General features: G+C 46.4%; 11 protein-coding genes across 11 annotated transcripts; 6 read left to right on the top strand and 5 right to left on the bottom strand.

Moving 5' to 3' along the window:
- Positions 1–3,064: 3,064 nt before the first annotated feature.
- On the bottom strand, positions 3,065–4,452 carry BDV17DRAFT_265613 (uncharacterized protein). The gene is made up of 2 exons (XM_073758175.1): positions 3,889–4,452; positions 3,065–3,798 (listed from the first exon to the last, which is right to left on the bottom strand). Exons 1-2 carry the CDS (start codon positions 3,986–3,988, stop codon positions 3,311–3,313), a joined length of 588 nt encoding a protein of 195 aa, XP_073614781.1. The 5' UTR covers positions 3,989–4,452; the 3' UTR covers positions 3,065–3,310.
- A 254-nt stretch (positions 4,453–4,706) lies between these two features.
- Positions 4,707–7,571, top strand: BDV17DRAFT_116051 (alanine--tRNA ligase). Its single transcript, XM_073753934.1, has 2 exons — positions 4,707–4,745; positions 4,802–7,571. Exon 2 carries the CDS (start codon positions 4,814–4,816, stop codon positions 7,253–7,255), a length of 2,442 nt encoding a protein of 813 aa, XP_073614780.1. The 5' UTR covers positions 4,707–4,745; positions 4,802–4,813; the 3' UTR covers positions 7,256–7,571.
- Positions 7,572–7,575: 4 nt separating this feature from the next.
- cyp3 (putative peptidyl-prolyl cis-trans isomerase) lies at positions 7,576–8,405 on the bottom strand (the record flags this gene model as incomplete). The annotated part of the gene is made up of 4 exons (XM_073760192.1): positions 7,576–7,767; positions 7,831–7,968; positions 8,028–8,173; positions 8,363–8,405. 4 exons carry the CDS (start codon positions 8,403–8,405, stop codon positions 7,576–7,578), a joined length of 519 nt encoding a protein of 172 aa, XP_073614779.1.
- Positions 8,406–8,490: 85 nt separating this feature from the next.
- On the top strand, positions 8,491–10,836 carry BDV17DRAFT_265592 (uncharacterized protein). Its single transcript, XM_073758174.1, has 2 exons — positions 8,491–9,136; positions 9,198–10,836. The coding sequence occupies exons 1-2, from the start codon at positions 9,003–9,005 to the stop codon at positions 10,336–10,338; spliced, it is 1,275 nt and encodes a 424-aa protein (XP_073614778.1). The 5' UTR covers positions 8,491–9,002; the 3' UTR covers positions 10,339–10,836.
- Positions 10,837–10,880: 44 nt separating this feature from the next.
- Positions 10,881–12,692, bottom strand: BDV17DRAFT_115851 (DUF3844 domain-containing protein). The gene is made up of 5 exons (XM_073753932.1): positions 12,456–12,692; positions 12,061–12,396; positions 11,821–11,999; positions 11,598–11,744; positions 10,881–11,539 (listed from the first exon to the last, which is right to left on the bottom strand). Exons 2-5 carry the CDS (start codon positions 12,380–12,382, stop codon positions 10,979–10,981), a joined length of 1,209 nt encoding a protein of 402 aa, XP_073614777.1. The 5' UTR covers positions 12,383–12,396; positions 12,456–12,692; the 3' UTR covers positions 10,881–10,978.
- BDV17DRAFT_115838 (uncharacterized protein) lies at positions 12,640–14,531 on the top strand. Its single transcript, XM_073753931.1, has 5 exons — positions 12,640–12,802; positions 12,870–13,091; positions 13,143–13,429; positions 13,483–13,624; positions 13,674–14,531. Exons 2-5 carry the CDS (start codon positions 12,964–12,966, stop codon positions 14,308–14,310), a joined length of 1,194 nt encoding a protein of 397 aa, XP_073614776.1. The 5' UTR covers positions 12,640–12,802; positions 12,870–12,963; the 3' UTR covers positions 14,311–14,531.
- Positions 14,532–14,957: 426 nt separating this feature from the next.
- On the top strand, positions 14,958–15,832 carry BDV17DRAFT_282380 (DsbA family protein; the record flags this gene model as incomplete). The annotated part of the gene is made up of 7 exons (XM_073760191.1): positions 14,958–14,999; positions 15,034–15,037; positions 15,112–15,131; positions 15,190–15,433; positions 15,468–15,589; positions 15,649–15,696; positions 15,755–15,832. 7 exons carry the CDS (start codon positions 14,958–14,960, stop codon positions 15,830–15,832), a joined length of 558 nt encoding a protein of 185 aa, XP_073614775.1.
- Positions 15,833–15,873: 41 nt separating this feature from the next.
- BDV17DRAFT_115958 (cyclin-dependent protein kinase regulatory subunit CKS1) lies at positions 15,874–16,983 on the bottom strand. The gene is made up of 5 exons (XM_073753933.1): positions 16,856–16,983; positions 16,555–16,790; positions 16,366–16,510; positions 16,217–16,275; positions 15,874–16,164 (listed from the first exon to the last, which is right to left on the bottom strand). The coding sequence occupies exons 2-5, from the start codon at positions 16,656–16,658 to the stop codon at positions 16,128–16,130; spliced, it is 345 nt and encodes a 114-aa protein (XP_073614774.1). The 5' UTR covers positions 16,659–16,790; positions 16,856–16,983; the 3' UTR covers positions 15,874–16,127.
- Positions 16,984–17,478: 495 nt separating this feature from the next.
- Positions 17,479–21,762, top strand: hscA (putative Hsp70 chaperone (HscA)). Its single transcript, XM_073758173.1, has 10 exons — positions 17,479–17,727; positions 17,789–17,839; positions 17,895–18,021; positions 18,077–18,242; positions 18,322–18,554; positions 18,650–18,743; positions 18,800–18,851; positions 20,257–20,585; positions 20,645–21,125; positions 21,188–21,762. Exons 1-10 carry the CDS (start codon positions 17,685–17,687, stop codon positions 21,454–21,456), a joined length of 1,845 nt encoding a protein of 614 aa, XP_073614773.1. The 5' UTR covers positions 17,479–17,684; the 3' UTR covers positions 21,457–21,762.
- A 45-nt stretch (positions 21,763–21,807) lies between these two features.
- On the top strand, positions 21,808–23,409 carry BDV17DRAFT_115647 (ribosome-recycling factor). The gene is made up of 2 exons (XM_073753929.1): positions 21,808–22,371; positions 22,492–23,409. The coding sequence occupies exons 1-2, from the start codon at positions 21,952–21,954 to the stop codon at positions 22,837–22,839; spliced, it is 768 nt and encodes a 255-aa protein (XP_073614772.1). The 5' UTR covers positions 21,808–21,951; the 3' UTR covers positions 22,840–23,409.
- BDV17DRAFT_282376 (uncharacterized protein) lies at positions 23,083–24,206 on the bottom strand (the record flags this gene model as incomplete). Its single annotated transcript, XM_073760190.1, has 2 exons — positions 23,083–23,978; positions 24,086–24,206. 2 exons carry the CDS (start codon positions 24,204–24,206, stop codon positions 23,083–23,085), a joined length of 1,017 nt encoding a protein of 338 aa, XP_073614771.1.
- Between the last annotated feature and the right edge of the window lie 26 nt (positions 24,207–24,232).

Raw genomic sequence — 24,232 nt, 5'->3', positions numbered from 1 at the left:
ACTGGGATTAACCTCTTGTCTAGGTCTTCAAGTTTATACAGGTTTATCCCCCGAGCTTTGAATCTCTTTATTCTGCAAAGATTCATGAAGTATTTAGCTTAGTAAATTATTTCTAGGTTAATTATATAACTCTAGCTTGTTATTTATAGCTTCTGTAGCTAATTCGGACGTGGGCTCTGGTATTAGATCTGGTATTACTAGCAAAGGTGCGGAAATCTCGCCTGTAGCTCTAGCCTTAGTATCTTGTATATCCTTAACTTCCTTATTAAGATCTAGTATAATTAGATCCTCTACTATAGGATCTTCTAATCTAGGAGTCTATAATACTTTTACAGGTATTTCAGGACTTAATTCCTTGATTAAATCTTCAAGAAATAGCTCTATTAGATTATATAGTCAGGATTTATTAAATATAATATCTCTTGCCTCTTTAACCTTCTTCTACTTTAGAATCTATATCTACTAGATATTAGAAGCTTTATATCCCACGAGATATCTAATAAGCACTCTAGGAGTAACTTTCTCGGTATTCTTGAGATCTTAATTCCTTATATACACGCGATATCTAAACGTGTATAGATTTGCAAGGTTTGGTTACTTTCCATGCAGTATTTTGTACAGAGTTTTCCAGTTTAAAGATCTAATTAGTAATCTATTTAGTAGATATACAGCTGCTTTGAAAGCTAGCGGCCAAAGATCCAGCAGTAATTATATATTAAATAATAATAATCTTGCTTTCTTAATAATTACCCCCCTAGAACACTCCGCAGAGCTATTCTGTATTAGATAACCACGTGGAGGAGTTTCATGATAAATTCCTATAGCTAAGATCAAGTATTTAAACTCTCCTCCAAGCATATACTTGTTATTAGACTAATATATCTTTACCAGCTTCCTATATTAATTCTTGGCTAGATTAGTAAAGTCCTGGATTGCCTCTAGAACCCTGTTCTTCCGTGCTAAGGTATATATAGCGTGGCTATATATTGCTTTATTATATAGATAGGTATACTATCAATCTCTATTAAAAACTTTATTTATCTAGATTAAGTTAAAATAGACCTGTCTAAATAGCTTTATTTCTTTTTCTATAGCTTGACAAGATATCTGCTGATTTATAGTTAATAAAATACATGTTTTATATAGCTAGAAGCTTGTATAATCTATATTAAGTAGCTTGATTCTTGTTAAGGCTTCTAGTAGGTACCTAATTACTTTAATATTTAAATAACCTATTTACTAATACTATATATCCTTGCTTCTAGTTAAAACAAGCGGTTTCTCTGACTTCCTAACTGCGTATATATCTTCTTGCTTGCTCAGTAGTCAATATTTAATAACCTAAAGATCTTAAATTATACACAAGCTATAGATCTCTTCATGAGCCTTTAGGATATAATTATTCTCTTAATCCTATTTATATCCTGCTCTCTTTATTTATCAAGCAGAAAGGATATTAGTATAAAACCCAGGTATAAATATAATATCTTTTAGTAGAATACTAATTAGTTTTTTTAAATTAGGAGTAATCTAAATACTGCCTCTGCCCTTTATCCTTATTACTAATTTACTAGCTCGGAGCGAGCCTTGAGCCTCTTGTTTAAAATTAAAGAAATATAATTAGTTATTATATATATATATAGAAGTACCAGAGTCAAGGATAAAGTAATTCTAAAGCTTATATAATAATTCTGCTAAGAAGACTATTAGAATAGCTACTATTGCATGTTCTTCTTACTAGTTCTTCTCTAGTTACTTCCTTAGCTTCATGTCTCTATCTATAGCTTGTTTTAATACTTGTTGTATAGGATTTAGTATTCTATTCAGGAGCTTATTAAATTTAGCTTATATATCTAGCCTAGGGGACTAATTTGCTCCTTGTTTTAAAGTTATAATATACTAGTAGTTATAAAATTAGTAAAGTATCCTACAGAGATATTTAATTATTAATAATACTTCTAGCTTATCAGGCTAACCTTTTAAAGTTATAAATATAACTTTAGATTATCTATAATATTAAAAATAACTAGTATTATCTCTATAACCTTGAAAGATCTTAATTATCCACGGTAATAGAATATCTATATTAGTTTAAAGATTATCTGCTTGTTATTCTGCCTAGCTAGGTATAATCTTACTAACTATATTTAGGAAATCTTGTACAGGTTATTAATACTATATATCTAGAAGATCTATATCTAAGCCTTTATAATATATTACTTTATAATACTATAGCCAGTTCTCAATATTCTACTCCTTTATTAACTTATTTAAAAATACTTTCTATCAGGATAATATTTTTTGCTCTATCTACTCTATAATAGGTATAAACTTCTGTTTTAAAGTCTTCAAGATCTTGTACACTGATACCTTCCTATATAAGTAGTAGATATATATTTTGCTTATCAATCCGCGAATAACCTTATATACAGCAGCAAGCCCACGAGAGACTTTATTAAACCAAGCCTTCTATATAATATATAGCTATATCTGGTCCTTCCATGAATATTCTTTATTCTTATTATTAATATCAGGGATTTCTAGTTTATCTAGTTACTTCAGGAGATCCTCCTTCAGGACCTCAAGGTTAATATATTTCTATACTTACCTAGCTATTACCAGAACCTTTATTTGATTATACCATGCGCGCTAATTATCTTTTAAATTCAAGATAATTAGGACCTTTGTTACTGCGCTGGCATTTATATTATTTTACAGGAACTGCCTCGGGGTTAATATCCGGGTTAATTCTTTAATTCAGGGGTAACTGGGGTAGGTTTAATTAATTTATTACTCGCAGTATAGTATCCTCAGAGGAAGTAGGTCTGAATAGCTTCAAATTACCAGAAGAAATAGTTCTAGGAGCGTGCCGGGCTTATAACTATTAGAGTCCGCGGTGTCTGTAATTATTGGTATCTCACCACCCAAAGTATGAAGGTCTGATCTATTAAATCTAGCAGCGAAGCTACGCTATATACAGAAGAAATAGGGGTAAGCTAACTAATTAAAATAGGAAGTAGAATGATACGATATATAACCGAGCGGACGCTGACTAATAGTAAGTTCGGCGTTGAAGCGGATTCTTAGCGGTCACCAAAGGTCGATAGATATACATGTGATATGAATAGCTAGGGGAATAAGCTCTGAGAATATGGTGGTATTAGGAGAAATATTTTTCCATCTGGTTTCCGACCAACGCCATGCAACTTCCGACCAACGCCGAGCTATGAACTCAGCAGCATCCAGTCTGCAAGAATGCAGCGATAACATGCTCTCTTATATCATGGCCACGATGCCCTACTCCAAGGAATTAATTGTCCACATCAACATCCATTTGATCGCCGAAATCATTTGTCTGTTGACGCCCTTCAACCTCCATCTGTTGTTCTAAATGTTGGTTTGTAAATTTGGAGCTGTTCGTCTGCTGTTCACCACGTTGAAACCCCTGTTGAGCCAACCTAGCCCGTTCTCTGGTCTCAATCAAAGCCCGGCGCACCTGATCTCTATCCTTCGGAATTGACAGTGATTCAGGTTCCCTGTAAAGAACAACATCACTGCACTGTCGTGTGTTATTTGGGACAAGTAGTTTTGTTATTGAAAGCTTGTCCTCAAGCCCAGGGAGGATTGAGAGCGATTTCTCAAGAGCCTCACTTTCCGCGAACTCTCGTTGCAAATCATAAATATACACAGTGCTCTCAGTGTCATCTAGCATTATTGTGTCATTTGACCCATACAGGGCTTGTGGACGACGTACTTGTCCCTCCTGGTTTTCGGGCAAGTGAAGTTTTCCCAAAGGCCCTAGACCTCGATAGATTAGTCCCGAGAGCGTAAAATTGAAAAAAAGAACAAAAAACAAAAAAAAAAACCGAATTCATGGTCGCTGTGTACCTATATGCAACTGACCGAACTTCTTTGCCAGAGGTTGGTCATCATGCTCCCCCTCGGCGGGGCGCTTCTTTTGGCCTGCAACATCAGACTGATGCGCCATTCCCCCCAAGACGGTACGAAGTAAGTCAGGACTTATTAAGAGGGCGGTGACAGCATCATACTATAATCGATGCCGGATAGGTTATTGTGACCGCGAACATATCCGAGAGTGTTGCTTGATGCTCGGAGCCAAGTTCTTGAAGACACTTGGGGGTTTGACTCATCTCCCCCCATCCAGACTGGAAACTAGAACATTCGCCAAATCCCACGTTCTCACACCCTTCGCCATCCCACCTCCGAGCACGAGGGCAATACAGTTCGCCATGGCTTCAAACCTTCAAGGCAGTCCGAAATGGACATCCAAGATTGTTCGAGATACTTTCCTGCAGTTTTTCCAAAAACATGGCCATACTTTCGGTATGTATGAATGTCGAAGAGAAGAAACAGGAGAGGACACACTGCATGAATTTATCAACTAACTTTTAATCATTTGGACTGAAAAGTCGCCTCCTCGCCCGTCGCTCCTCTATCTGATCCCACCCTGTTATTCACAAATGCGGGAATGAACCAGTTCAAGTCAATCTTCCTGGGTACTGTCAATCCCAATTCAGATTTTGCACAACTCAAGAGCGCGGTTAATTCGCAAAAGGTTCGTTTATCATCTTGACTATGATAAATTGATGTTGATTTGTATATAGTGCATCCGTGCAGGTGGTAAACATAATGTGCGTGGTCAGGCATAGGTATCCCCAAGGCGAGGGTTGGCTAACTGTTTCACCCAGGACTTGGATGATGTCGGAAAGGACAGCTACCACCATGTGAGATATTAACTGATACAAAAGTCCATTGCAGACGTGACTGACAATTCACACAGACGTTTTTTGAAATGCTTGGTAACTGGAGCTTTGGTGATTATTTCAAGAAGGAGGCCATCCACTATTCCTGGGAATTGCTAACGCAGGTATATGGCCTGGATCCGAGTCGGCTCTACGTTACTTATTTCGAGGGAAATCAAGAAGGTCGTCTTGAACCCGACCTGGAGGCCAAGGAACTATGGAAGGCCGCGGGCGTCCCCGAAGACCATATCCTTCCTGGAAACATGAAGGATAATTTCTGGGAGATGGGAGATCAGGGTCCATGTGGACCTTGCAGCGAAATTCACTACGATCGCGTTGGTGGACGCAATGCCGCATCTCTTGTCAACCAGGACGATCCAAATGTTATCGAGATTTGGAACAATGTTTTCATTCAATATAATCGGGAAAGTGACGGATCCTTGCGTTCTTTGCCAAACAAACATGTGGACACCGGCATGGGGTTCGAAAGGCTCGTGTCAGTGCTGCAGGACAAATCGTCAAACTACGATACCGACGTATTCAGCCCTCTTTTCAACACGATACGAGATATAACTGGGTCACGGGAATACCAGGGTCGTTTTGGGTCTGAAGACTCTGATGGAATTGACACTGCTTATCGCGTCATAGCAGACCATGTTCGAACCTTGATGTTTGCCATTTCAGATGGAGTTGTGCCGAACAATGAGGGCCGCGGTTATGTTATTCGTCGTGTACTGCGCAGGGGTGCACGCTATGCTAGAAAATATTTCGGGGTTGAAATCGGGTGCTTCTTTTCCAAAATCGTTCCCACAGTTGTGGATCAGCTTGGCGACATGTTCCCTGAGTTGAGACATAAACAACAGGACGTCATGGAGATTCTGGACGAGGAGGAAATCTCATTTGCGAAGACGCTGGACCGTGGTGAGCGCCAGTTCGAGCAGTATGCCCAGAAGGCCAAGGCTACAGGAGACCACAAGCTACATGGAGCGGACGTGTGGAGACTTTATGACACTTTCGGCTTTCCGGTCGACCTGACTCGCATTATGGCTGAAGAGCGTGGTCTCGAGATAGATGAAAGCCAGTTTGAGGATGCACGCGCCAAAGCTAAGGAGGCCAGCAGAGGCCAAAAGAAAACAACGACGGGAAACGTGAAATTAGATGTTCACGATCTGGGAAAGCTTGACAAGATGAGCGATGTGCCCAAAACAGATGACGATGCCAAGTTTGAGAGAGGAAATGTCACAGCTCAAATCAAGGCAATCTACCACGACAAAGCGTTTTTAGCATCAACTCAAAGCATTCCCGAATCCGAGCAACTTGGCGTTCTCCTTAACCGTACGAATTTCTACGCCGAGCAAGGTGGACAAGAAAATGACACAGGACGGATCATCATTGATGGACGGGCTGAGCTCGATGTGGTTGATGTTCAAAATTACGCTGGCTATGTTCTGCACACAGGATACATGAAATATGGCTCTCTCCATGTTGATGATACCGTCATCTGTGAATATGATGAGCTTCGACGCTGGCCCATCAGGAATAACCATACTGGGACTCACATTCTCAACTTTGCTCTGAGGGAAGTTCTGGGGAATGGCGTTGAGCAGAAAGGTTCTCTCGTTTCGTCGGAGAAACTGAGATTTGACTTTTCTCACAAATCGCCTATCACTGATGCGGATCTGGCAAAAATTGAGGACTTGTCCACTGAGTATATCCGCCGCAATTGTTCTGTGTTCTCTCGTGAAGTTCCCCTGATAACAGCTCGAAAAATCGCCGGTGTGAGGGCTGTTTTTGGCGAAACTTATCCGGACCCCGTTCGCGTCGTCTCTGTTGGTGCTGACCTCGAGGATATTCTGAAAAATCCCGAAGATCCGGGCTGGGAAAATGTAAGTATCGAATTCTGCGGTGGAACTCATGTGCAAAAAACAGGAGACATCAAAGATTTGGTTGTTCTGGAAGAAAGTGGAATCGCGAAAGGCATCCGGAGGATTATCGCGGTCACTGGAGAGGACGCACACGAAGTGCAACGTATAGCCAGAGACTTCGAGAAGCGATTGGACCACTTGGAGGCGCTGCCTTCGGGACCGGCGAAAGAGCAGAATGCTAAACAAATCCAGGTTGAGCTCAACCAGCTGTCGATATCTGCTGTGCAAAAGTCAAAATTCCGGGAGCGCTTCAACCAGATCAATAAAAAGATCATTGACGAGCAAAAGGCGCAGCAGAAACTTGAGTCCAAGAAGGCGCTTGAATGTATAACCTCGTATTTCGAGGCACCGGAGAACGCCAACAAGTCTTGGCTCATTGCCAAACTTCCGATCTCTGCGAATGCCAAGGCTGTCAGCGAATCCCTAGCTTATATTAGAACAAAGCTATCGGACAAGACGGTCTATGTCCTTGCACCTAGCATTGAGGATGGTCGTGTCGCTCACGGATGTTACATGCCAAAGGTAAGCTGCTCTCCAATGGTACGCATGAGGTTGCATGAGATCTAACGATATCTGCTCTACATCTGTAGGCGATGAGTGAACAGGGTGCCTCGGCCAGCGAATGGGCCGCCACTGTTTCTAGAGCAGTTGGCGGCAAAGCAGGGGGTAAAGGGCCTACTTCTATCGGAAACGGGATCAACCCGGACAAGGTCGATGATGCCATAGACTTGGCTTCTGAATACCTCAGCAAGTTCAAGCTGTAACTATTCTCCACGAGGCTAGCGCGTCTTCTCCCTAAAGTCGACGTACATTCAGTACACGAAACGAATTGAAAAAGCTTCTTTTTTCATTGTTATTTTTATTTTTATTATTTTTCCCTTCTCTACTTACATCTCTCCGCACTGAACAATTGTGACATCTTGATTAGGTTTGTCCCTTGTGGTACGCGTGTTCTCAATCATTCGCACAATGTCCATTCCATCAACCACTTGACCAAACACAACATGCTTGCCGTTCAGAAATGGTGTCGCCGTTGTTGTGATAAAGAACTGGCACCCATTTGTATTTGGCCCAGAGTTCTAGGGCATGGCAATCATTAGATTTCGATGGTGATCCTTTGTTTGAAGTATGGGTATGCTCACAGCCATGCTCAGCAGACCGGGACGGTCATGTCTGAGAGTAAAGTTCTCATCTGCAAATTTAGGGGTCCCGTAAATGGTGCAAGAGCCTGTGCCGTCTCCATTGATGAAATCACCTCCTTGAATCATAAAGTCCTTGATCTGAAATGCGAGGCTTAAAACTGATGTACACGAGTCTGCATGGCCAGAAAGGTACTTACTACTCTGTGGAATCTACTTCCCTTGTATCCTTGAGGTCGATTTTGCTGGTTCCTGCTCTCCCCAGTGCAGAATTGGCGGAAATTTTCAACTGTTCGTGGTGTCACATCTGCAAAGAGCTCCAATTTCAGACGGCCCAACGGCTCACCTGTCCAGAAGGCCTATTGTTAGCTTGTACCCTAGAATTGGTGTTGACCTTATACAGGCAATATGAGTAGCAAGGCTGCACAATGCTCGTAGCTCAGGGTCGTATTGAATCCAGTTCAATATCAGAGTAAGTCCCGCTTGAGGGAAAAGGTATTCAGAATACGAGTAAGGACGCGCTGTCAGGACCTACCACCGAGAGCCACATCGAAAAATACAACTGGGTTGCCACTCATTTCCAATCTCTGTTCCACTAGGAGACAGGAGCTATTTTTGACCAGGAAAGTGTCCTAACTAGTAGCAGGTACAGAGTACGAACTCTGTAGATACTCCACAAGTCGCTGGCGTCCTCAAGACTGCCGAGGCTTTCATCTGCCCACTCAGGTCACGGCCCCGGGCGGCCAGATCCCTGACTTGGCGCAGGGAGTAAGCTCGTCCCGTGATCAAAGACATCTCATCTCAGTCAAAGACGGTACCTCAATGCGGAGACTTCTCTTCCTGAGCCCTATCTATCCATTTTTCTTTCGGTTTCCAGGAACTGCTATAATTGGGGCAGTATCAGGGCACTTGCAGCTCCAATAGCAGCTGCTATTAGTGATGCTCCTTCAAGTGCTCGTTCCCAGGTGTTCCCAGAGCTGCTCTGTTCGACTCAATGAATTGAACTGTTATTGGCGACATACTCGATCGGGCGTTGCGGCGCGGATCCTGCTTTATCTCGTGAGGAGATAGACCTGGGACTGTTGCGCAACGAAACTTTCAAGGAGACCTCTTTTTATGACCGTCCTGCTGAGGAGCCCGCGCGGGACCTCTTTCTGCACTGCGGTGTCGTCGAGATGTCTTCAACCGGCTCCTCACCAGGAGCTACCAATTCTGATAATAGCTCTGATGGTGAAGGCTCGAGTCCTACTAGCTCACCTCTTCTATTTTTCGTTGCTCTTGGGTTTGGTGTGGTTTTCACAAATCTATGGTATGCCCAATTTCGGTTCTATTTTTACTCACCCCCGAATGGTATTGATGATCAGATGCAGGATTATTGTGGGTGTGAAGTATTGCTTCAGGTATAATCAGCGAAATCGCCAGTTACGAAGCGAGGAGACAGGCGAGCCGATAGACTTGGTTGCAATGCCGCGAACACACCGGAGAAGAAGGGAAAAGAAGTTGATGACTATGGACGAAGTGAATGAGCGATTTCCGCTTGTTAAATATAAAGTATGGAGGTCTTCCCGAGCCAATGCGGGATTATCGACAACTGGTGGTATATCGACTACTGATGGTCTAGCCCGAGAAGCCTCGGAGAATCAACAATCCCTTGCTGCCGACACTGCACCACCTAAAGCTTCCACTGACCTGAAATCCCATAAAAGGCCTGGTTCAACGACATCGCAACCATCGCAGCCGCTCGACGATGTTGAGCTGCATCAAGACTCGGAAGAGAAGAGTACCAAAGAATTTGCGCAACCGAATCACGAACTCGGTTCAGATTCAATTGACACGGAGGCAAATAGTCGGAATCATTGTAATTCCCTACAAGAGGATGATGATATTCCCCTTGGGGCTACAGTTGCGGCTGACCCCGCCGCAAACCTCGGGGACTCCTGCGCAATCTGTCTCGATATCATCGAGGACGATGATGACATACGTGGCCTTTCATGTGGCCATGCTTTCCATGCCTCCTGTGTTGACCCGTGGCTCACAAGCCGCAGAGCCTCTTGTCCTCTGTGTAAGGCAGACTATTATACACCCAAACCCCGTTCTGAGACTACCGAGCCGACGTCGACGTATGAGCGTTCTGGTCGCCGTACCACAACCAGGATGCCTGTTCCTGATCAACCACAAGCTGTCTTTATCAGAGGTCGCGTTAATCCTTTTAGATCTCACATGGTACTGTCTCAACGGGCTTTGTCGAGAGCGCCGGATGGAATAGCCAATCCAGCTCGGCCAACAGGCCGCCGTTTCTGGGGGTCAAGACCGCACCTCACACAAAGCACCCATGACGCCACTGGGGTGAGCTCCAGGAATCGATCTTGGGGATCAAGGTTGTCATCTCGACTTTTCAACAACCGCCATACGCCCAGAAATGGGAATCGAGAGTCTGCAACGTCCACAGACACCCCACGGTCAAATGACCAGCTAACTCCTAGTCAGCTGGAGGCTGGCCAAACTCACTGAATCGTCTCTGTACGTTCACCATGGTATATTATTCTCTGCACTTCATGATGAATATTTGACATGTCTGAGGAAGATGCGGGTTATAGGATGCTCACCCGCGGGACGTGTAAGGATACCCTGGGCTTCCGTTAAAGACAAATTCCTTTTTTTCTTTGGAAATGGAGTTCTGAGTGTCTTTTGGATCTGTGACATGGTTATGTGGACAGAACTTCACTTGTCGATATTGAAATCATATGGGAAATGTCTGTTAGGCGTTCGTTTTTCATGGGGTCTCGTTACTAGTCGGCCATTAGATGGCCTGGAGGAAGTCGAGCAAGTCTCGATTGTTGGCTGAATAAATGATTTTCAACTTCAGGAGCAGCTTTATTTTCGCCGAGGGTATCTTGGAATTATGTCTATCACAACTGACGGCCCCAATTTAGGAAACCAAATAAGTCTCTTCGTCACATTACGCCTGTATATACGATCATGGGGTGACACCCAGTTAGTAAATTTATAAGAATCGCTATCCTTTGTACACACCGACGGGGGTTTCGGCATCTTTTGTCGTATGATGACAATGAATACATTAACTAATATCAGGGTGATATACAAATGGCCATCAAGCTTGGTGACCACATGAGACAAATTCTGGAAAATCTTACTTCTGTCCTCTAGCAGCCCCAACACCTGCACTAATGACACCTGGTAGTTCAGTGTTCCCGACGCGAAATAACATCCCAATCGCTGCACTGATCGCTACCATGATAGCCGTAGTGACGCCCGCAATCAAAAAGAAAGGCGAGCTGATGTCCTGTTTTTGACATGCAGGCCCACCCCATCGAATCTTCCGCTCTGCACCTCCTTCAGTCTTAACGGAAGTCTCAAAACAACGGCAGGCGTAACAATCGCTGGATTTCTCGTAACAAACACCATGCCCCGAGCAAGCATCCGTGGCATCATTGCAAGATGAGTTTGAGGCATAGCAGACGGGTGCAAGTGCAAGGGGCACTTCTGACCGCTGTACGAAAGATATTGACCGGGTGTCCACGTTTTGGTGATTAACGTGGTCAACTCTGCTGACCTCTGGTGCCCGGCGCGAAAAAGACTTCTTCGCGGTGCTGAAATCCGGCAAAAGTACCGCTGTTGTTTTCTTGCCGTTCGAAGCAAGTGAGTGTAAAGCAGAGAGGAGGGGTCTCACGCTGTTTCCAGGAGTCCCCGTCTTTTGGAAGGCGCCGTGATTAGCATCGATTTTAGAATTCCTGAGCATATTGAAATACCTTGAACGCGATGTGTACGATGACAGTCCCTATCCGATCGTTGACCCAAGACTCACCCCGCCTAGCCTGGTTAAGCAGTTCCTCATTCAGGGTCCGAGTGATATCCTGAAAATCGGAGTTTAAGGAAAGACACGTTTCCTTGACATTCTGCCATAATTTGTATGAGCAAATAGACCATTCGCACACTCCGCAATCTGCTGACTTTAAGTTCCGAGTCACTTACCTTTTGGTTATCAGAATCACTATGATCATGACTGGAAAACAAGCAGTGCCTGCTTTCTGGGCTCACTATACCCTCAGGACGAGCCTCCAGGAGGTGGTTGACGAACGCATCCCTCGTTGTAGCCGTTGCGAATGTGGAAGTTATTGATTTGCCCCCATACCCATTCAAGTATGAATGATCTGGACATATGTACCATCAGGTTTCTGTTTCTTTCTGCTGATGAACGTGGTGTCGACGTACCATTATCGTCAAACCCTTCCAGGATGACCATGATCGTATCTAAATCCCCGCCTGTACCCGACGCACCAAATAGATGGCGTGGAGACCCTGCCCATTTCCCCAGGGTTTCAACGTTGTTCTCATCCGAGCTCTTTAGAATTGATGCGGTGAACGACTTGGATCGAAGCTCCAATAGCTGCTGAAGAGTGGAGCTTGACACAACCGAAGATATTATATCTTGCCTGTGGGTTCCAGACTCGAAGGCAATCACAGAAGCTTCCAAAGCGGCAGTCCCGACGGTGATGGTAGCTAGCGTAGGCAAGAAGTTGAGAAGAACCCGCATGTTGTAGGAGAGGCCTTGATTTAATATGTTCAGATTAAAGTCGCAACAGTTCTGCTGCCCCCAAACTGCTCACAGTTGGCCTGAATCCGGTGTTGCTGAGTAGAACTTTGCAATTAATGGGGTTATCGTTGGAATTTAATGTACTTTGGAGCTGTTCTGAAGTGAACCAACATACGTACGTACCATCTTGCTGGTGGAGAAAGCAACTGCGGTTCCTCGCGATCACGTGGGAAACACTAAGAAACCTGGGGTACGGAGTACTTCCCGGGGCCGATGCCTGTTGCGAACCACGAGGTCATGGATCAGTTTTTGAGTCCATACTCTTAACAGTCTCGCCCGTTTCGCCATCACTGCCACTATTTTATATCAGTAGCGTGGGTAGTCGTGCCTTGTTCGAAGTTTTGGACCCATCTTCACCAGGTACCCTTTGCTCTTAATAATCATTGCGTTCTACTACCTATCACAGAAAACTTTCTAAGCTTTGGAGCTGATCTGAGTTTCGGAAACACAGGAATTCAACCAGGAATCATAGCGAACCTGACGTGGGCAGTCGGTTTACCTTTTATAGATGCGCCATACCAATGCCGCCACTTAGGCCACTCCCCTTCATCCCTCGATCATTAACATTTCGACTCCATCCGCCACCCCGCCGCCATCTCTCGCGCTCATCAAACGTCTGGCATGTGAAAGTCAAACGATCGTTGTTCAGGTAGGCAGTGACTGGCCTATTCATCTCTCCTATTTGGTCTGACTGTAGTAGGGGGTCTGTCACCAAATACGTTCTTGTCGCGGCTGTTCTTTTCTGGAGTTCGTTCGTTGCGATACGAGAAGATATCGCACCTGACGATGTTGAGAAAAATGACATTGGTGCCGATGCAACCAGGCGCTCTGCATCCGAAGCACCACTTCCACGCAGTTCAAGGGCTGCCTTCCTCCCAATCGGCTGGCCACGATTACGGGAAGGCAAGTTTTATACAGTATCCGATCCCGAATGGAGGAAATTTATAGAAGTCTCCAAAGATCACAAAAAGCTTGAAGCCCTCAAATGTAATTCCATTCGCACAAACGTTATACGTTAACCATGGTTCTCACACAAGCAGGTGAATTGGCCTCCATTGTTTTGGATGAGGCGTCGCAGTCCAGTCTACTCTCGTACTCAATAGGACCACCCTTTGGTATCGTTCAGTCTTGGCTGCTACCCTACTTCCCTTCTCGTGCGCCGCCTGTCTACTGCCGATCGGGGTACGTAATGCTCACATAGTCTGTTCCTACGTCTCACGGTTTTATACAGGTTATTGTTCACCAATTATGGAATTTTGTGGACTTGGGAGCAGCCAATGTCTGACCATAGGATAAGCAAGTTCGTCCCACCCCACGTCGTGGCACTTGCTGTGAAGAAGGCCTATTCAGTACTGTGGGAAAGTCTTCTCGATGAATTAAACGCCAGTAACTCGGATGAAGAGCGTTCGCCGGGATTGTCGGATGCATCGTCGAAGACGTTATTGCCATCGGGCTTCAAAACATTGGACAAGCTTGGTGATGCATCTCGCTCTGAATCACAGTTGCTTCCGCCGTCTAGCCCTCGGAACGGCACGATTCGGAATGACGAGGATAAACGCCCACACCCGTCAATTATTTTGTCCACATTAGAGTGGCTGCCTTTGCCAAAATTCGGCCCTGGGACAGACCTATATGCTGCCTCTCTAGCTTTCAAACAGCAAATCAATGAATGTCGGGCACGCGAATCGCGTGTTCATCGCCGAGGCACGTTTTTAGTGCGTGGCCCTGTCGGCGTTAGGGGATCGCTGGGATCTTGCAGAATCGAAGTGGAGGGTGAATATGACCCAGTAGCGTCGGAGTGGGTGTCTATTTCTATGCACCTCAGAGATTTACATCTTCGCACCAAAAAGCCCCTTGGCGGCTTATAGGCGATTTATTAGGTCTATCGGCGTGCTCAGCAGCATTCTTGCTTTTACATAACCATCAAGTTCTAGGAACTGTAATCATAATTGAAGCTTTCAGGGCATGGTGGTTGGGGGATTTTTCCATGTTTCACCCAATGGTGGCAGAACATAGTGAAGGTACGCTGTACTTCGTGTCCACAACCTACTATGGAATCTGCTCCGTAGTATGTATTGCGTAGACATAAGAGCACAGAGTATGTCTATAGAGTATAAAGGTACTAAGTAGGGGTCTTTGCGAATCTATATAGTATTTACCTACTACTACTACGCAGATAGCACAGGACACTCCGGGGTCGGAGGGGGGCTTGTTATATAGTTTCTGCACGTGGTCTAAGATCTGTCGCAATCTTGTGTACCCCGCCAGTCTGAAGTCACGGATTTCGCCATGATGCAATAATGTAGCAACATGATGATAGCTAGGCTGTTGGCATCATCCCTGGGAACAATAGAAAACTTACTGAAAACCGCAGTCGCCAGCTGCCCGGCATTCCATCTCGACTTCCCTGCTCTTTCAAAAGCGCACTTGGCTGCTAACACGTCCCTTCAGACAGGCACCGTTTTATCTCTTTATGTGGTAGAGAAGCTTCTCCCAGGACAACGGATCAGTAGTGATGGCACTTGCCCCGAGATTTGCTGGGCAGAGGTTGACATCTGTTGCCACCCATCAGCAGCAGCATACACCTTGAGTTCTGTGCGTGTCCCTACCAAGTTGAAAGCAAAAGTATGGCAGATCCATGCTGACGGTATTCAATGTACTGAGTGAAGACCTTGACTATGTGTGCCCAGTCAGTCACAATATATCACCCATAAGTTGCTACTTGTACCGCTGAACGTTAAGCCTAGTTCTCTGCGAAATTATTCAAGACCTTCTACACCGCAGCTCGACCCATCATCGCTGAAAGGTATCAATTGCGCCCTCAAGTCATCTTCCGCCAGCATATTCAACCTTGGCACCCGTCATCAACACTTACGCACGAAGCCGGAGCGGCGATTCTCAAGATAGCTCCGCACAAGTTCTGGGAATTCAGTGCGGCTTTGTTCGAGCGTCAAGTGGAATTTTTCGACGTGAATGTTGTCAACGAAACTCGTAACCAGATATGAAAGGCTTGCGAACATCGGAGAGAGTGTTGGCGTGAACAGAAAGGATATTTTGGAATTGCTGATAGTTGCCGAAAAGCCCGACGAGAATGGTCAATTGAACACCGGCAACAAGGTCACCAATGATATCAAGCTAATGATCAAAGTATGTACTGATGCATCCATTCTCGACTGAGATCGAGCAGCCTAACGTCAAGACCACAGGCAAGTCGAGTCATCGGGGTTCATGTTTCACCAACAGTGTTTTTCGATGTGCGTTGCCTCATCCACAAAGTATGCAGCGGCCAAAACACTAATTTTGCGGATCTAGGGCATTGAGGAATCGGGAATCAGCAGTAGCTTCACCGCTGCTCAATGGGAGCAATGGCTGACCAAGAACGCAATCTGAGATCCTCAATAGTTGAACGCATGTCTCAGGACTTGGATTGTAATGGAGAAGAACAATGTGATTTAGAACAACCCTCACGCTTTAATTGGTACCCGAGAGACCTTGCCTAAGCAAATCATAAGATTTTCCATTCAGAACCTCTCGCATGAAGTATATTTTCGCCACGGAGCAACTCTTATGCGCAATGTTGGTCGTGACATTCGAGAAGCTGCTCCTGCCACGAATATGGTCGACTCTCGAAGCGCGTTTATCGCTGAATGGGTTACGCGAGTTGGACCAGCTGGGAAGTGGCCTTTCATTGAGCCATTGGTGGCTGATAATTAAGGGGTCGTCTGCGTGAACTGTTGAGTATACGTACACGACTAGTGTTCAGGCAATACGTACTTGAACAGAAGGATATGCGGCTCCGGTTCATGAACCTCGTAGTGTTCCCAGCCCAGACTCTGTCAGATAAATGGTTAGGATGTATTGTATGTATATGGAAGTTTTGGTTTGCCCTTCGCATTGAAGAGTCCTTGTCGGTTACAGCGTACCTGAGTGATACCAAGAGCTCGCCATTCTTCCTCCCATAATAACTTTAGGGTCCCTTTGGAGCTATCGAAGTAGTCGGCGGGAATTTTCTTCAGCATGTTCTTTGGCAACTGGACATGTCGGTATTCGAATTGGTCATCGGAATATCTGCAAACGTTAGAAAGGGTTAGGTTGCGACATGATGTACGCGCCTTGCTGAATAGTGGATCGAGTCGATGAATTCGTCTAATCTCTCGCGTTCGGATTCTAGCAGATGGCGGGGCTTTTTGTTCCTCCGGCTGGGATCGATCTCCATCTGGTCAACAAAATCGATTGCAGGCGGGATCAGGGACGCAGTGTTTCAGAGCCGGGTCAGAGGATGTGGAAGATGTATGTTTGCGCGAGACTTCGTATTGATTGATTGTCAGGTTTGTAAACTTTCCACAGACTAATGGGACAGACTTGAATTTTTGAAACTGCGAAGTAACGCTGTGAATAGACTAGATTCCTTACCAGAGAGTCCCTGGGTAATAATTAATACGGCGAAATCGAAAGAGCAATTCCTGAGGCCGCTGGCTGAAGGATGTTGTGTGTTGATCCAGAGCTTCGATTTCGAGTTGCGGGTTTTGAAACTCGGGACTCGTGAACTAGGCAATCGGGGTGCCTTATCATTGATGTTTATGCCTCAGGTACCAGTATCCCAGACCAGCCGAAAAAAGCATCAGACATTTGGTGTTGAAAGACCGTGAGCATGGGCAAGATAATGTCCCACGTCAGATCAGATAAGTCAATAAATGGGAAAGCAATGACGACTTTAGCTTGATCGTGCTGTTACGGTACTGATTATTTCTCCATTGGTTGGGGAGTTTGTTCCTTGTCAGCGAGGATGGATTGGAATTCATCAACCTTGTCTTCGCAGCAAGGCGCTATTGGAGCTTATATCTATCCTGCTGCTGGGGTGAAAGAGGAATGTATAGATAACAATTACATATAGAGCTATCGTATTGTATGCGTACATATTCTGGACTGTAGCTGTAATATGTAGTAACTGAGTGACTTGTGCTGATACACTGATAAGCGGGCGGTTGAGCGGGTGCTGCTTACCTAATGTGGTTTTCGTGGACGGCCCCGCCAACCATGATTCTGGGTTTATCCCAACCGAGAGCGCGAGGCAAAAAAAAGTTTCGAAAAGTGGGTTATTTTTTTGCCCTCCAAATTTTTACCGCTCCCACTTCAAAGCTGGCAGCGGATATATAACATCCTCCAGCCTACCTTTTTCCTTTTCGATCACCAACCTATCTTTGAGTTTATCATTCTATCACTCTTTCTTCCCCCTGTCAATATGTCTGACGAGGTTTACGAGGGCGCCATCGGCATTGACCTTGGTATGTCCTGTACTCTCCATTTTTTCCCTTCCGCATTGCAGTCTCGCTGATAAAAATTCAGGCACAACCTACTCCTGTGTTGCCAACTATGAAGGCACAAATGTGGAAATCAGTATGTCCCTAGCCATCTGCTTCATGAAAATGAGACCAACCTTTGAATCCTCAAGTTGCCAATGAGCAGGGTAGCTACACAACCCCGTCATTCGTTTCTTTCACCGACAAGGAGCGTTTGATCGGTGAGGCTGCGAAGAACCAGGCGGCCATGAACCCGAAGAACACCATCTTCGATATCAAGTAAGTTAAGTTACAAGTCGGATAAGAGCTTCAGGATCTGACGTTTCCTTCGCAGGCGTCTCATTGGTCGACGCTACGAGGACCCTATTGTCAAGAAGGACGTCGAGTCTTGGCCCTTCAAGGTCGTCGATCAAGGCGGCAGCCCTGCCGTTGAGGTTGACTACCTCGGGGAGACCAAGACCTTCACCCCTCAAGAAATCTCCTCCATGGTCTTGATGAAGGTACGCATCTTGCGCTGTCCATTTGAATTCTGTTGGTGGGGAAAGGGAGCGATTTCCTGACATTGACACGCCCTTCTAGATGAAAGAAGTTGCCGAGACCAAGCTTGGAAAGAAGGTTGAGAAGGCCGTTATCACTGTCCCAGCCTACTTCAACGACAACCAGCGTCAGGCTACCAAGGATGCTGGTGCTATCTCCGGTCTCAATGTTCTCCGCATCATCAACGAACCTACCGCAGCTGCTATCGCCTACGGTCTCGGCTCCGGCAAGTCTGAGAAGGAACGCAATGTCCTCATCTATGATCTCGGTGGTGGGTAAGTACATAGTGCCTCGATCACAACACACTATGGTTACCACGACCATGGTCGTAAATGCTTGTTGCATCCATGCTGACTCGATCTTCTTTTAGTACTTTCGATGTTTCCTTGCTCAACATCCAGGGAGGTGTTTTCACTGTCAAGGCAACCGCTGGTGACACTCATCTTGGTGGCGAGGACTTTGACGTGCGTAGCCCTGAATTTCTCTTCTATAACCCATTATTCTTACTCGATTGCTTTAGGTCAACCTCATGAACCACTGTATCGCTGAGTTCAAGAAGAAGACGAAGAAAGGTACGTGATTCCAATCTATCCAGAGACCCTGTGAGCAGATCTGCTCGCGAGGTCTCTGCCTTCAATCCCTGCATCTTCTGGTCCTCTTGGTTACCTTTCCCTTCCCTTGATGTCGCTGTATCCCCCAACCAACTCGGTGTCGCTTTCATCCGGGGCCTCAGTATACTTCCCCGGTCCCGCCTGCTCTTTCCTGTCTTGTGCTTTCCTGCTCCTTCCTTGTGGTGCTTCGAGGCCCTGTACCGTGCCTGCCTATTCTCAATCATGTCTTGTTGGCGGTTATATGGGCCCCACCCCCCTTGCGTAGGGTGGCCTTGTTCCTTCAACCGCGTCCCGTTGCTTGCAAACCTCTGTGATCGAGCATGGGCTACACCGTCTCCAATTCTTCGTCCAGTGTGAATCACTGTCACTTGGACATGGTCCCTTTGCCAGCTCTTCAACCAGGTCTCAAGCCCCGCCACTTGGACTTGATGAATTTGCCAGCCCTTCTACCAGTCTCAAAAGGACTGTTGCTTAGACATGGCAAGGAGCTTCTCTACTCGCCTCGCCACGCCAACCCCGCGCACCTTGTCGTCATCCCTCCAAGATTGTATGTCGGATCGTCAACCAGATCTACAAATACAGGAGGACTACGAGCACGAATTGTCCAGCTTGTCAACAATTCGCTTCCCCCGAGTGCCGTGCAAGATTCTCGGAGAGATGGTTGGGAGTTGTCTACAGTCACTTTACTCTCCTCTTGCTCCATCCCCCGGCCGTCGACCATGTCCGGGTGCGCTCTGTTGTGCTCATGCTTGAGGCTCTGTTTTCCTGCTTTTCAAAGCCTTCAAAGATCGAACCAAAGACTACGGGCTCCCTTTCCCCCCCTGGCATTCCGACTCGTTCGAATGGACTGGCCTTTGCACCCACAATACTTTGCAAGAGAGCAACCACACATACAGTCTTGAAGTACACATGTCGGTAGCAGAGATGCAAAAGATTGCAGATGACACTGGCGCACCTACGCAACCGCTCAAAGCTCAACTCCCGCAAGTCAGGAGCGAACACCACCCCTATCTTTTTGCAACCTCGCGCAAGAGACCATGAGAAGCACAGGCTCCTTCAGCCTGCGCGATACCAAGCCATTATCGCCTATGGGAAGTTTCGCTGTGATCCTTGCGATCTCAATCTTTTCACCAGAAAAGCAAACTGGATGAACACCTGGCCACGCCACTGCGTGCTGATCAGGTCAAAATTGTCAATTGCATCCTCCCCAAATTCTACTGCCCCATCTGCAAACGTGTATACTCCCGCCAGAGCATACTTAATAAGCACCGCAAAGACCAGAAGCACTTGACAATCTTGCCAAGCACCTTGCAATCCTATCGAAGTCACAAGAACAGTCTTCTGATCAATACTAACACTCTACCAGATCTTTCCAAGGATCCCCGTGCCCTGCGCCGTCTAAAGACCGCCTGTGAGCGTGCCAAGCGTACACTTTCCAATGCTACACAGACTTCTGTCGAGATCGACTCATTGTTCGATGGCGAGGACTTCAACACCTCTATCACCCGTGCTCGTTTCGAGGATCTCAATGCCAAGTCCTTCTCTGGTACCCTGGAGCCTGTTCAGCAAGTCTTGAAGGACTCTGGCCTTGAGAAGAGCCAAGTCGATGAGATTGTGCTTGTCGGTGGTTCTACTCGTATTCCCCGTATTCAGAAACTCCTTAGCGACTTCTTTGACGGTAAGAAGCTTGAGAAGGTTTGTCCTATTCCAACCTTTTGCCACTATTCACAAGAATAAGACTGATGAAATTGCAGAGCATCAATCCTGATGAAGCCGTTGCTTACGGTGCCGCCGTGCAGGCTGGTATCCTTTCCGGAAAGGCTACTTCGGCCGAGACACAGGATCTTCTCCTCCTGGATGTTGTTCCTCTGTCTCTTGGTGTTGCTATGGAGGGTAACATCTTCGCTCCTGTGGTTCCTCGTGGCCAGACTGTCCCCACCATCAAGAAGCGAACTTTTACCACTGTGGTCGACAACCAGACTACCGTGCAGTTCCCTGTCTTCCAGGGCGAACGTACCAATTGTGCCGACAACACCTCTCTTGGCGAGTTCACACTGGCTCCCATCCCGCCTATGAGGGCTGGAGAAGCTGCTTTGGAGTGTGTCTTCGAGGTTGATGTCAACGGTATCCTGAAGGTTACTGCCACCGAGAAGTCTTCCGGCCGCAGTGCAAACATTACCATCTCGAACGCCGTCGGCAAGCTTTCTAGCACTGAGATTGAACAGATGATTGACGGTAAGCCTTCTATTGTTGATTTGGTTTTTCAGCGTTGTTGACTTTTTTGTTTTTACCCACAGATGCTGCCAAATTCAAGACCAGCGACGAGGCCTTCACCAAGCGATTCGAGTCCCGTCAGCAGCTCGAATCGTACATCTCCCGCGTTGAAGAGATCGTCTCCGACCCCACGATGTCCATGAAGCTCAAGCGTGGTAACAGGGAGAAGATTGAGTCCGCTCTCAGCGACGCCATGGCGCAGCTCGAAATTGAAGACTCGACTCCTGAGGACCTCAAGAAGAAGGAGCTGGCTCTTAAGAGGCTTATTACCAAGGCTATGGCCACGCGGTAAATGTTTGACCCTGGTAAGGCAAGGGCCGAATGTTGAGAGTTGGACATAGGAAGTCCTCCTGACTGAAAGTGCTTGGTACGAGTTGGGAATGATTGATCAAAAAGTATCTTCTAGACTTTATCCGAGATGGTAGCTTCGGAGCTTTTTAATGATTTCGACGAATTTTGTCAACGCGATTATCTCTTTTTGCTACCTCTTCTTTGGTACCTCAAGACTAGTACGTAAGGACTGGTAGCTTCATGGAAAAGTATATAGTTACTATGTAACATACTAGTTTCACGAAAAGGTGTCAGCTTGGCATTCTACTACACCCACATAATAATTGTTATCTGCGTCGCGACCGTAGACGACGTACCCTATAGTCTGCAGATAGGTGTTCCCTTTTTAGTACAGCCAAGATGTCTTGGCATCAACAAATGGTATCAAAGCCAAAACATACCAGTGCTATCTCCTTCATAAATTTCGGCTTCAAAGTTGAATTCTGGTCACAGCGCAATGCAGCTCGTCACGTTGCTGCAGTCCTCTTCACTTCACTTCAAATTGCTACCATTCCGAGCCGTATATGGAGCAGAGCTCCGACGTCATGCCCTTCAGCGAACCTTCTCCAGCTCCTCAATCCTGAACAAGAGTAAGAAACGAGACGAGACGAGTCAAGTCAAAAATGCTCCAGCGAATGTTGCTTCAGAAGACCCGCTAGATCTTGCACAGCTCGATCACGGAATCGCAACCGCTATCTCTCGTCTGAAGGATGAGCTCTCCAAGCTCCGAATGGGAGGCAGGCTAAGCACCGAGACCATTGAGAGCCTCCGTGTCCAGCTGAGCAAGGGGAGCAAAGAAACAGTCAAACTAGGAGAATTGGCTCAGGTCGTCCCCAAGGGTGGGCGAATGGTGTCTGTATTGGTCTCCGAAGATAGCGTATGTCTGTCAGTGTTTTTTTTGGTCTCTAGTGTCTCGTGCTTTTGCTCTCTGCCCTTGTCATTGCCCAGAATTTTCTCTGTTTTGTCTCTAGTCTGACTCTAGTTCAACTTGTTATAGCACGTGAAGCCTATATCTTCGGCAGTTCTTTCCTCCAACCTATCCTTGACGCCGCAACCAGACCCCCATAATGGCCTCCAGCTCAATATTCCCATCCCGCCTCCCACGAAAGAATCTAGAGACCAGACCGTGGCTGCCGCAAAGACCGCTATGGACAGAGCTGCTCATAGTGTCCGCGAGTCACGGAGTGCCACTCATAAACGCTTTCAGGACATAATCAAGAAAAGGATCGCTCGACAGGACGATGTCCGGAGGGTTCAGGACAAGATGGAGAAGTTGACGGAGAAGGGACAAAAAGAGGTGAAGGAACTATTTGAGGCCGCGAAGAAGGCCATGGAGCGAGCTTGAGCCGGCATGCTCAACCTTTGTTCACTATGCATTATAATTTCACAAGCAAGGGAAGGGGGCTTGTTGCAAGGTTGTCCGGTATCTCGAGGACACTCACTATCTTTGTATTAGGTTTCTGTACATTTTGTTCCTTCATACACAGATGGCTGAGAAAAGGATGTAACGAAATGCGGGCATAGTTATAAAAAAGAGAAAAAAAAATAAGAAACAATATTATACAAGGACCCTAGGATTCCCATACCATCAAGCACGTTTGACGGGGCGGTTCACAGCCAGTAGCGATTCCATCTTCTCCAAGAATTGGGACCGCTTCCCCGAAGCCTGGTAAGTCTCGTTGTTTCTCAGATTTCTCAGAACCTCTCCAAGAACAGGAGACTGATTCTCTGTTGTCTCAACAGTAGGGTACTTTCCCTGAACAAGAGACTCGATCAGAGACTTGTGCCCTTCACCTTGCAAGGCTTGAAGAATGACAGCCTCCGGGTCTACTAGCTCGCCCTTCCCCTGTGATAACTTGTCTGCAGCCTCTTGCGCATAGTTCTTGGCAGCTTCTAAAGCCTCGGCCTTTTCCTCTTCACTCGTGAAGCGAACAAATTTTCCTTCAAACAATCGTCTACCGAGTTCCAGAGGCGCAACGTAGCCGTTTGGGTAACGCTCACTAAGCGATGAGAGTTTCTCAGTAACTCCAGCGGTAGTTGCTTTGATATCCGTAGGAAACGACGGCCACGTTTCGCTTAGACCCTGCAGGCTAGGGGCCTGGGGTTGATAGCGAGTAGGAACTGGCTTCGCCTGCTCCGCGAGTTCTCGGTAAGCATTCTCGGCTTCGGCAGCCAGTGTTTGATCTTCGCCTCCAGCGCCCGAGTCCCGTGGGCGGAGACGTCTGCGCGCCTCTCTCGGCGCCGACTTCGATTTAGTGGGCTTATGTCCACGAACTTGCGTCCCCCCTCGGGCTCCAACGCGGCGTGGGCCTTTCAGGATGTTTGCCGGCTGGCCACCAGGCTTTGAGGCAGCGAAAGATCTCGCATCCACAACTCTGCGTGGACGGGGCTTGTCCGGGTTCGACTTGTTGAACTTCAAAAGAGCCGGTGGAATCTTTAGTTTTTTGGGCTGATCGGCGGATGAATTCGGAGGACTAGACTCAGCTATTTCGGGATTGACATTAGAAAATCACGGAATGTCGATTTTTGGATCGTAACAAGGCGGGATAGGAGCAGGGGAGAGAGTGACTGTTGGGAGGACTGCGACCTACTGGATGGTGGTGAATCTGCTTTTGGCGCTTTAGACACGGAGAGGTTTCGAATTGAATGAATGGATGGCTCTTTCCATCCAATAAGCCGTGGGCGTAGAATCATAGCTCGACTCTGAAGCATCTTGAACAGTAATGCCTTTCTAAAGG

The sequence above is a fragment of the Aspergillus undulatus genome (genome assembly GCF_047715775.1).
Source record: "Aspergillus undulatus strain CBS 261.88 unplaced genomic scaffold BDV17scaffold_30, whole genome shotgun sequence".
NCBI classification, from domain to species: domain Eukaryota; kingdom Fungi; phylum Ascomycota; class Eurotiomycetes; order Eurotiales; family Aspergillaceae; genus Aspergillus; species Aspergillus undulatus.
The sequence above is the reverse complement of the archived record's forward strand: the minus strand, read 5'-3'. Positions and strand labels throughout refer to the sequence as shown.

Coding starts and splice junctions, on each gene's coding strand:
- BDV17DRAFT_115647 (XM_073753929.1), top strand. CDS start 21,952: ATGCAGCTCGTCACGTTGCTGCAGTCCTCTTCACTTCACTTCAAATTG. Junction 22,372..22,491: donor TATTGGTCTCCGAAGATAGC/GTATGTCTGTCA, acceptor AACTTGTTATAG/CACGTGAAGCCTATATCTTC.
- BDV17DRAFT_115838 (XM_073753931.1), top strand. CDS start 12,964: ATGCCGCCACTTAGGCCACTCCCCTTCATCCCTCGATCATTAACATTT. Junction 13,092..13,142: donor GTCAAACGATCGTTGTTCAG/GTAGGCAGTGAC, acceptor TGACTGTAGTAG/GGGGTCTGTCACCAAATACG. Junction 13,625..13,673: donor CCTGTCTACTGCCGATCGGG/GTACGTAATGCT, acceptor GGTTTTATACAG/GTTATTGTTCACCAATTATG.
- BDV17DRAFT_115958 (XM_073753933.1), bottom strand. CDS start 16,658: ATGGAGATCGATCCCAGCCGGAGGAACAAAAAGCCCCGCCATCTGCTA. Junction 16,276..16,365: donor GAGCTCTTGGTATCACTCAG/GTACGCTGTAAC, acceptor TTTATCTGACAG/AGTCTGGGCTGGGAACACTA. Junction 16,165..16,216: donor CCGCATATCCTTCTGTTCAA/GTACGTATTGCC, acceptor CAGTTCACGCAG/ACGACCCCTTAATTATCAGC.
- BDV17DRAFT_116051 (XM_073753934.1), top strand. CDS start 4,814: ATGCTTGGTAACTGGAGCTTTGGTGATTATTTCAAGAAGGAGGCCATC.
- hscA (XM_073758173.1), top strand. CDS start 17,685: ATGTCTGACGAGGTTTACGAGGGCGCCATCGGCATTGACCTTG. Junction 17,728..17,788: donor CGCCATCGGCATTGACCTTG/GTATGTCCTGTA, acceptor ATAAAAATTCAG/GCACAACCTACTCCTGTGTT. Junction 17,840..17,894: donor AGGCACAAATGTGGAAATCA/GTATGTCCCTAG, acceptor TGAATCCTCAAG/TTGCCAATGAGCAGGGTAGC.
- BDV17DRAFT_265592 (XM_073758174.1), top strand. CDS start 9,003: ATGTCTTCAACCGGCTCCTCACCAGGAGCTACCAATTCTGATAATAGC. Junction 9,137..9,197: donor GTGGTTTTCACAAATCTATG/GTATGCCCAATT, acceptor GATCAGATGCAG/GATTATTGTGGGTGTGAAGT.
- BDV17DRAFT_115851 (XM_073753932.1), bottom strand. CDS start 12,382: ATGCGGGTTCTTCTCAACTTCTTGCCTACGCTAGCTACCATCACCGTC. Junction 12,000..12,060: donor GGAAGGGTTTGACGATAATG/GTACGTCGACAC, acceptor ACATATGTCCAG/ATCATTCATACTTGAATGGG. Junction 11,745..11,820: donor GTGATTCTGATAACCAAAAG/GTAAGTGACTCG, acceptor AAATTATGGCAG/AATGTCAAGGAAACGTGTCT.
- BDV17DRAFT_265613 (XM_073758175.1), bottom strand. CDS start 3,988: ATGGCGCATCAGTCTGATGTTGCAGGCCAAAAGAAGCGCCCCGCCGAG. Junction 3,799..3,888: donor GTTCGGTCAGTTGCATATAG/GTACACAGCGAC, acceptor ATCGAGGTCTAG/GGCCTTTGGGAAAACTTCAC.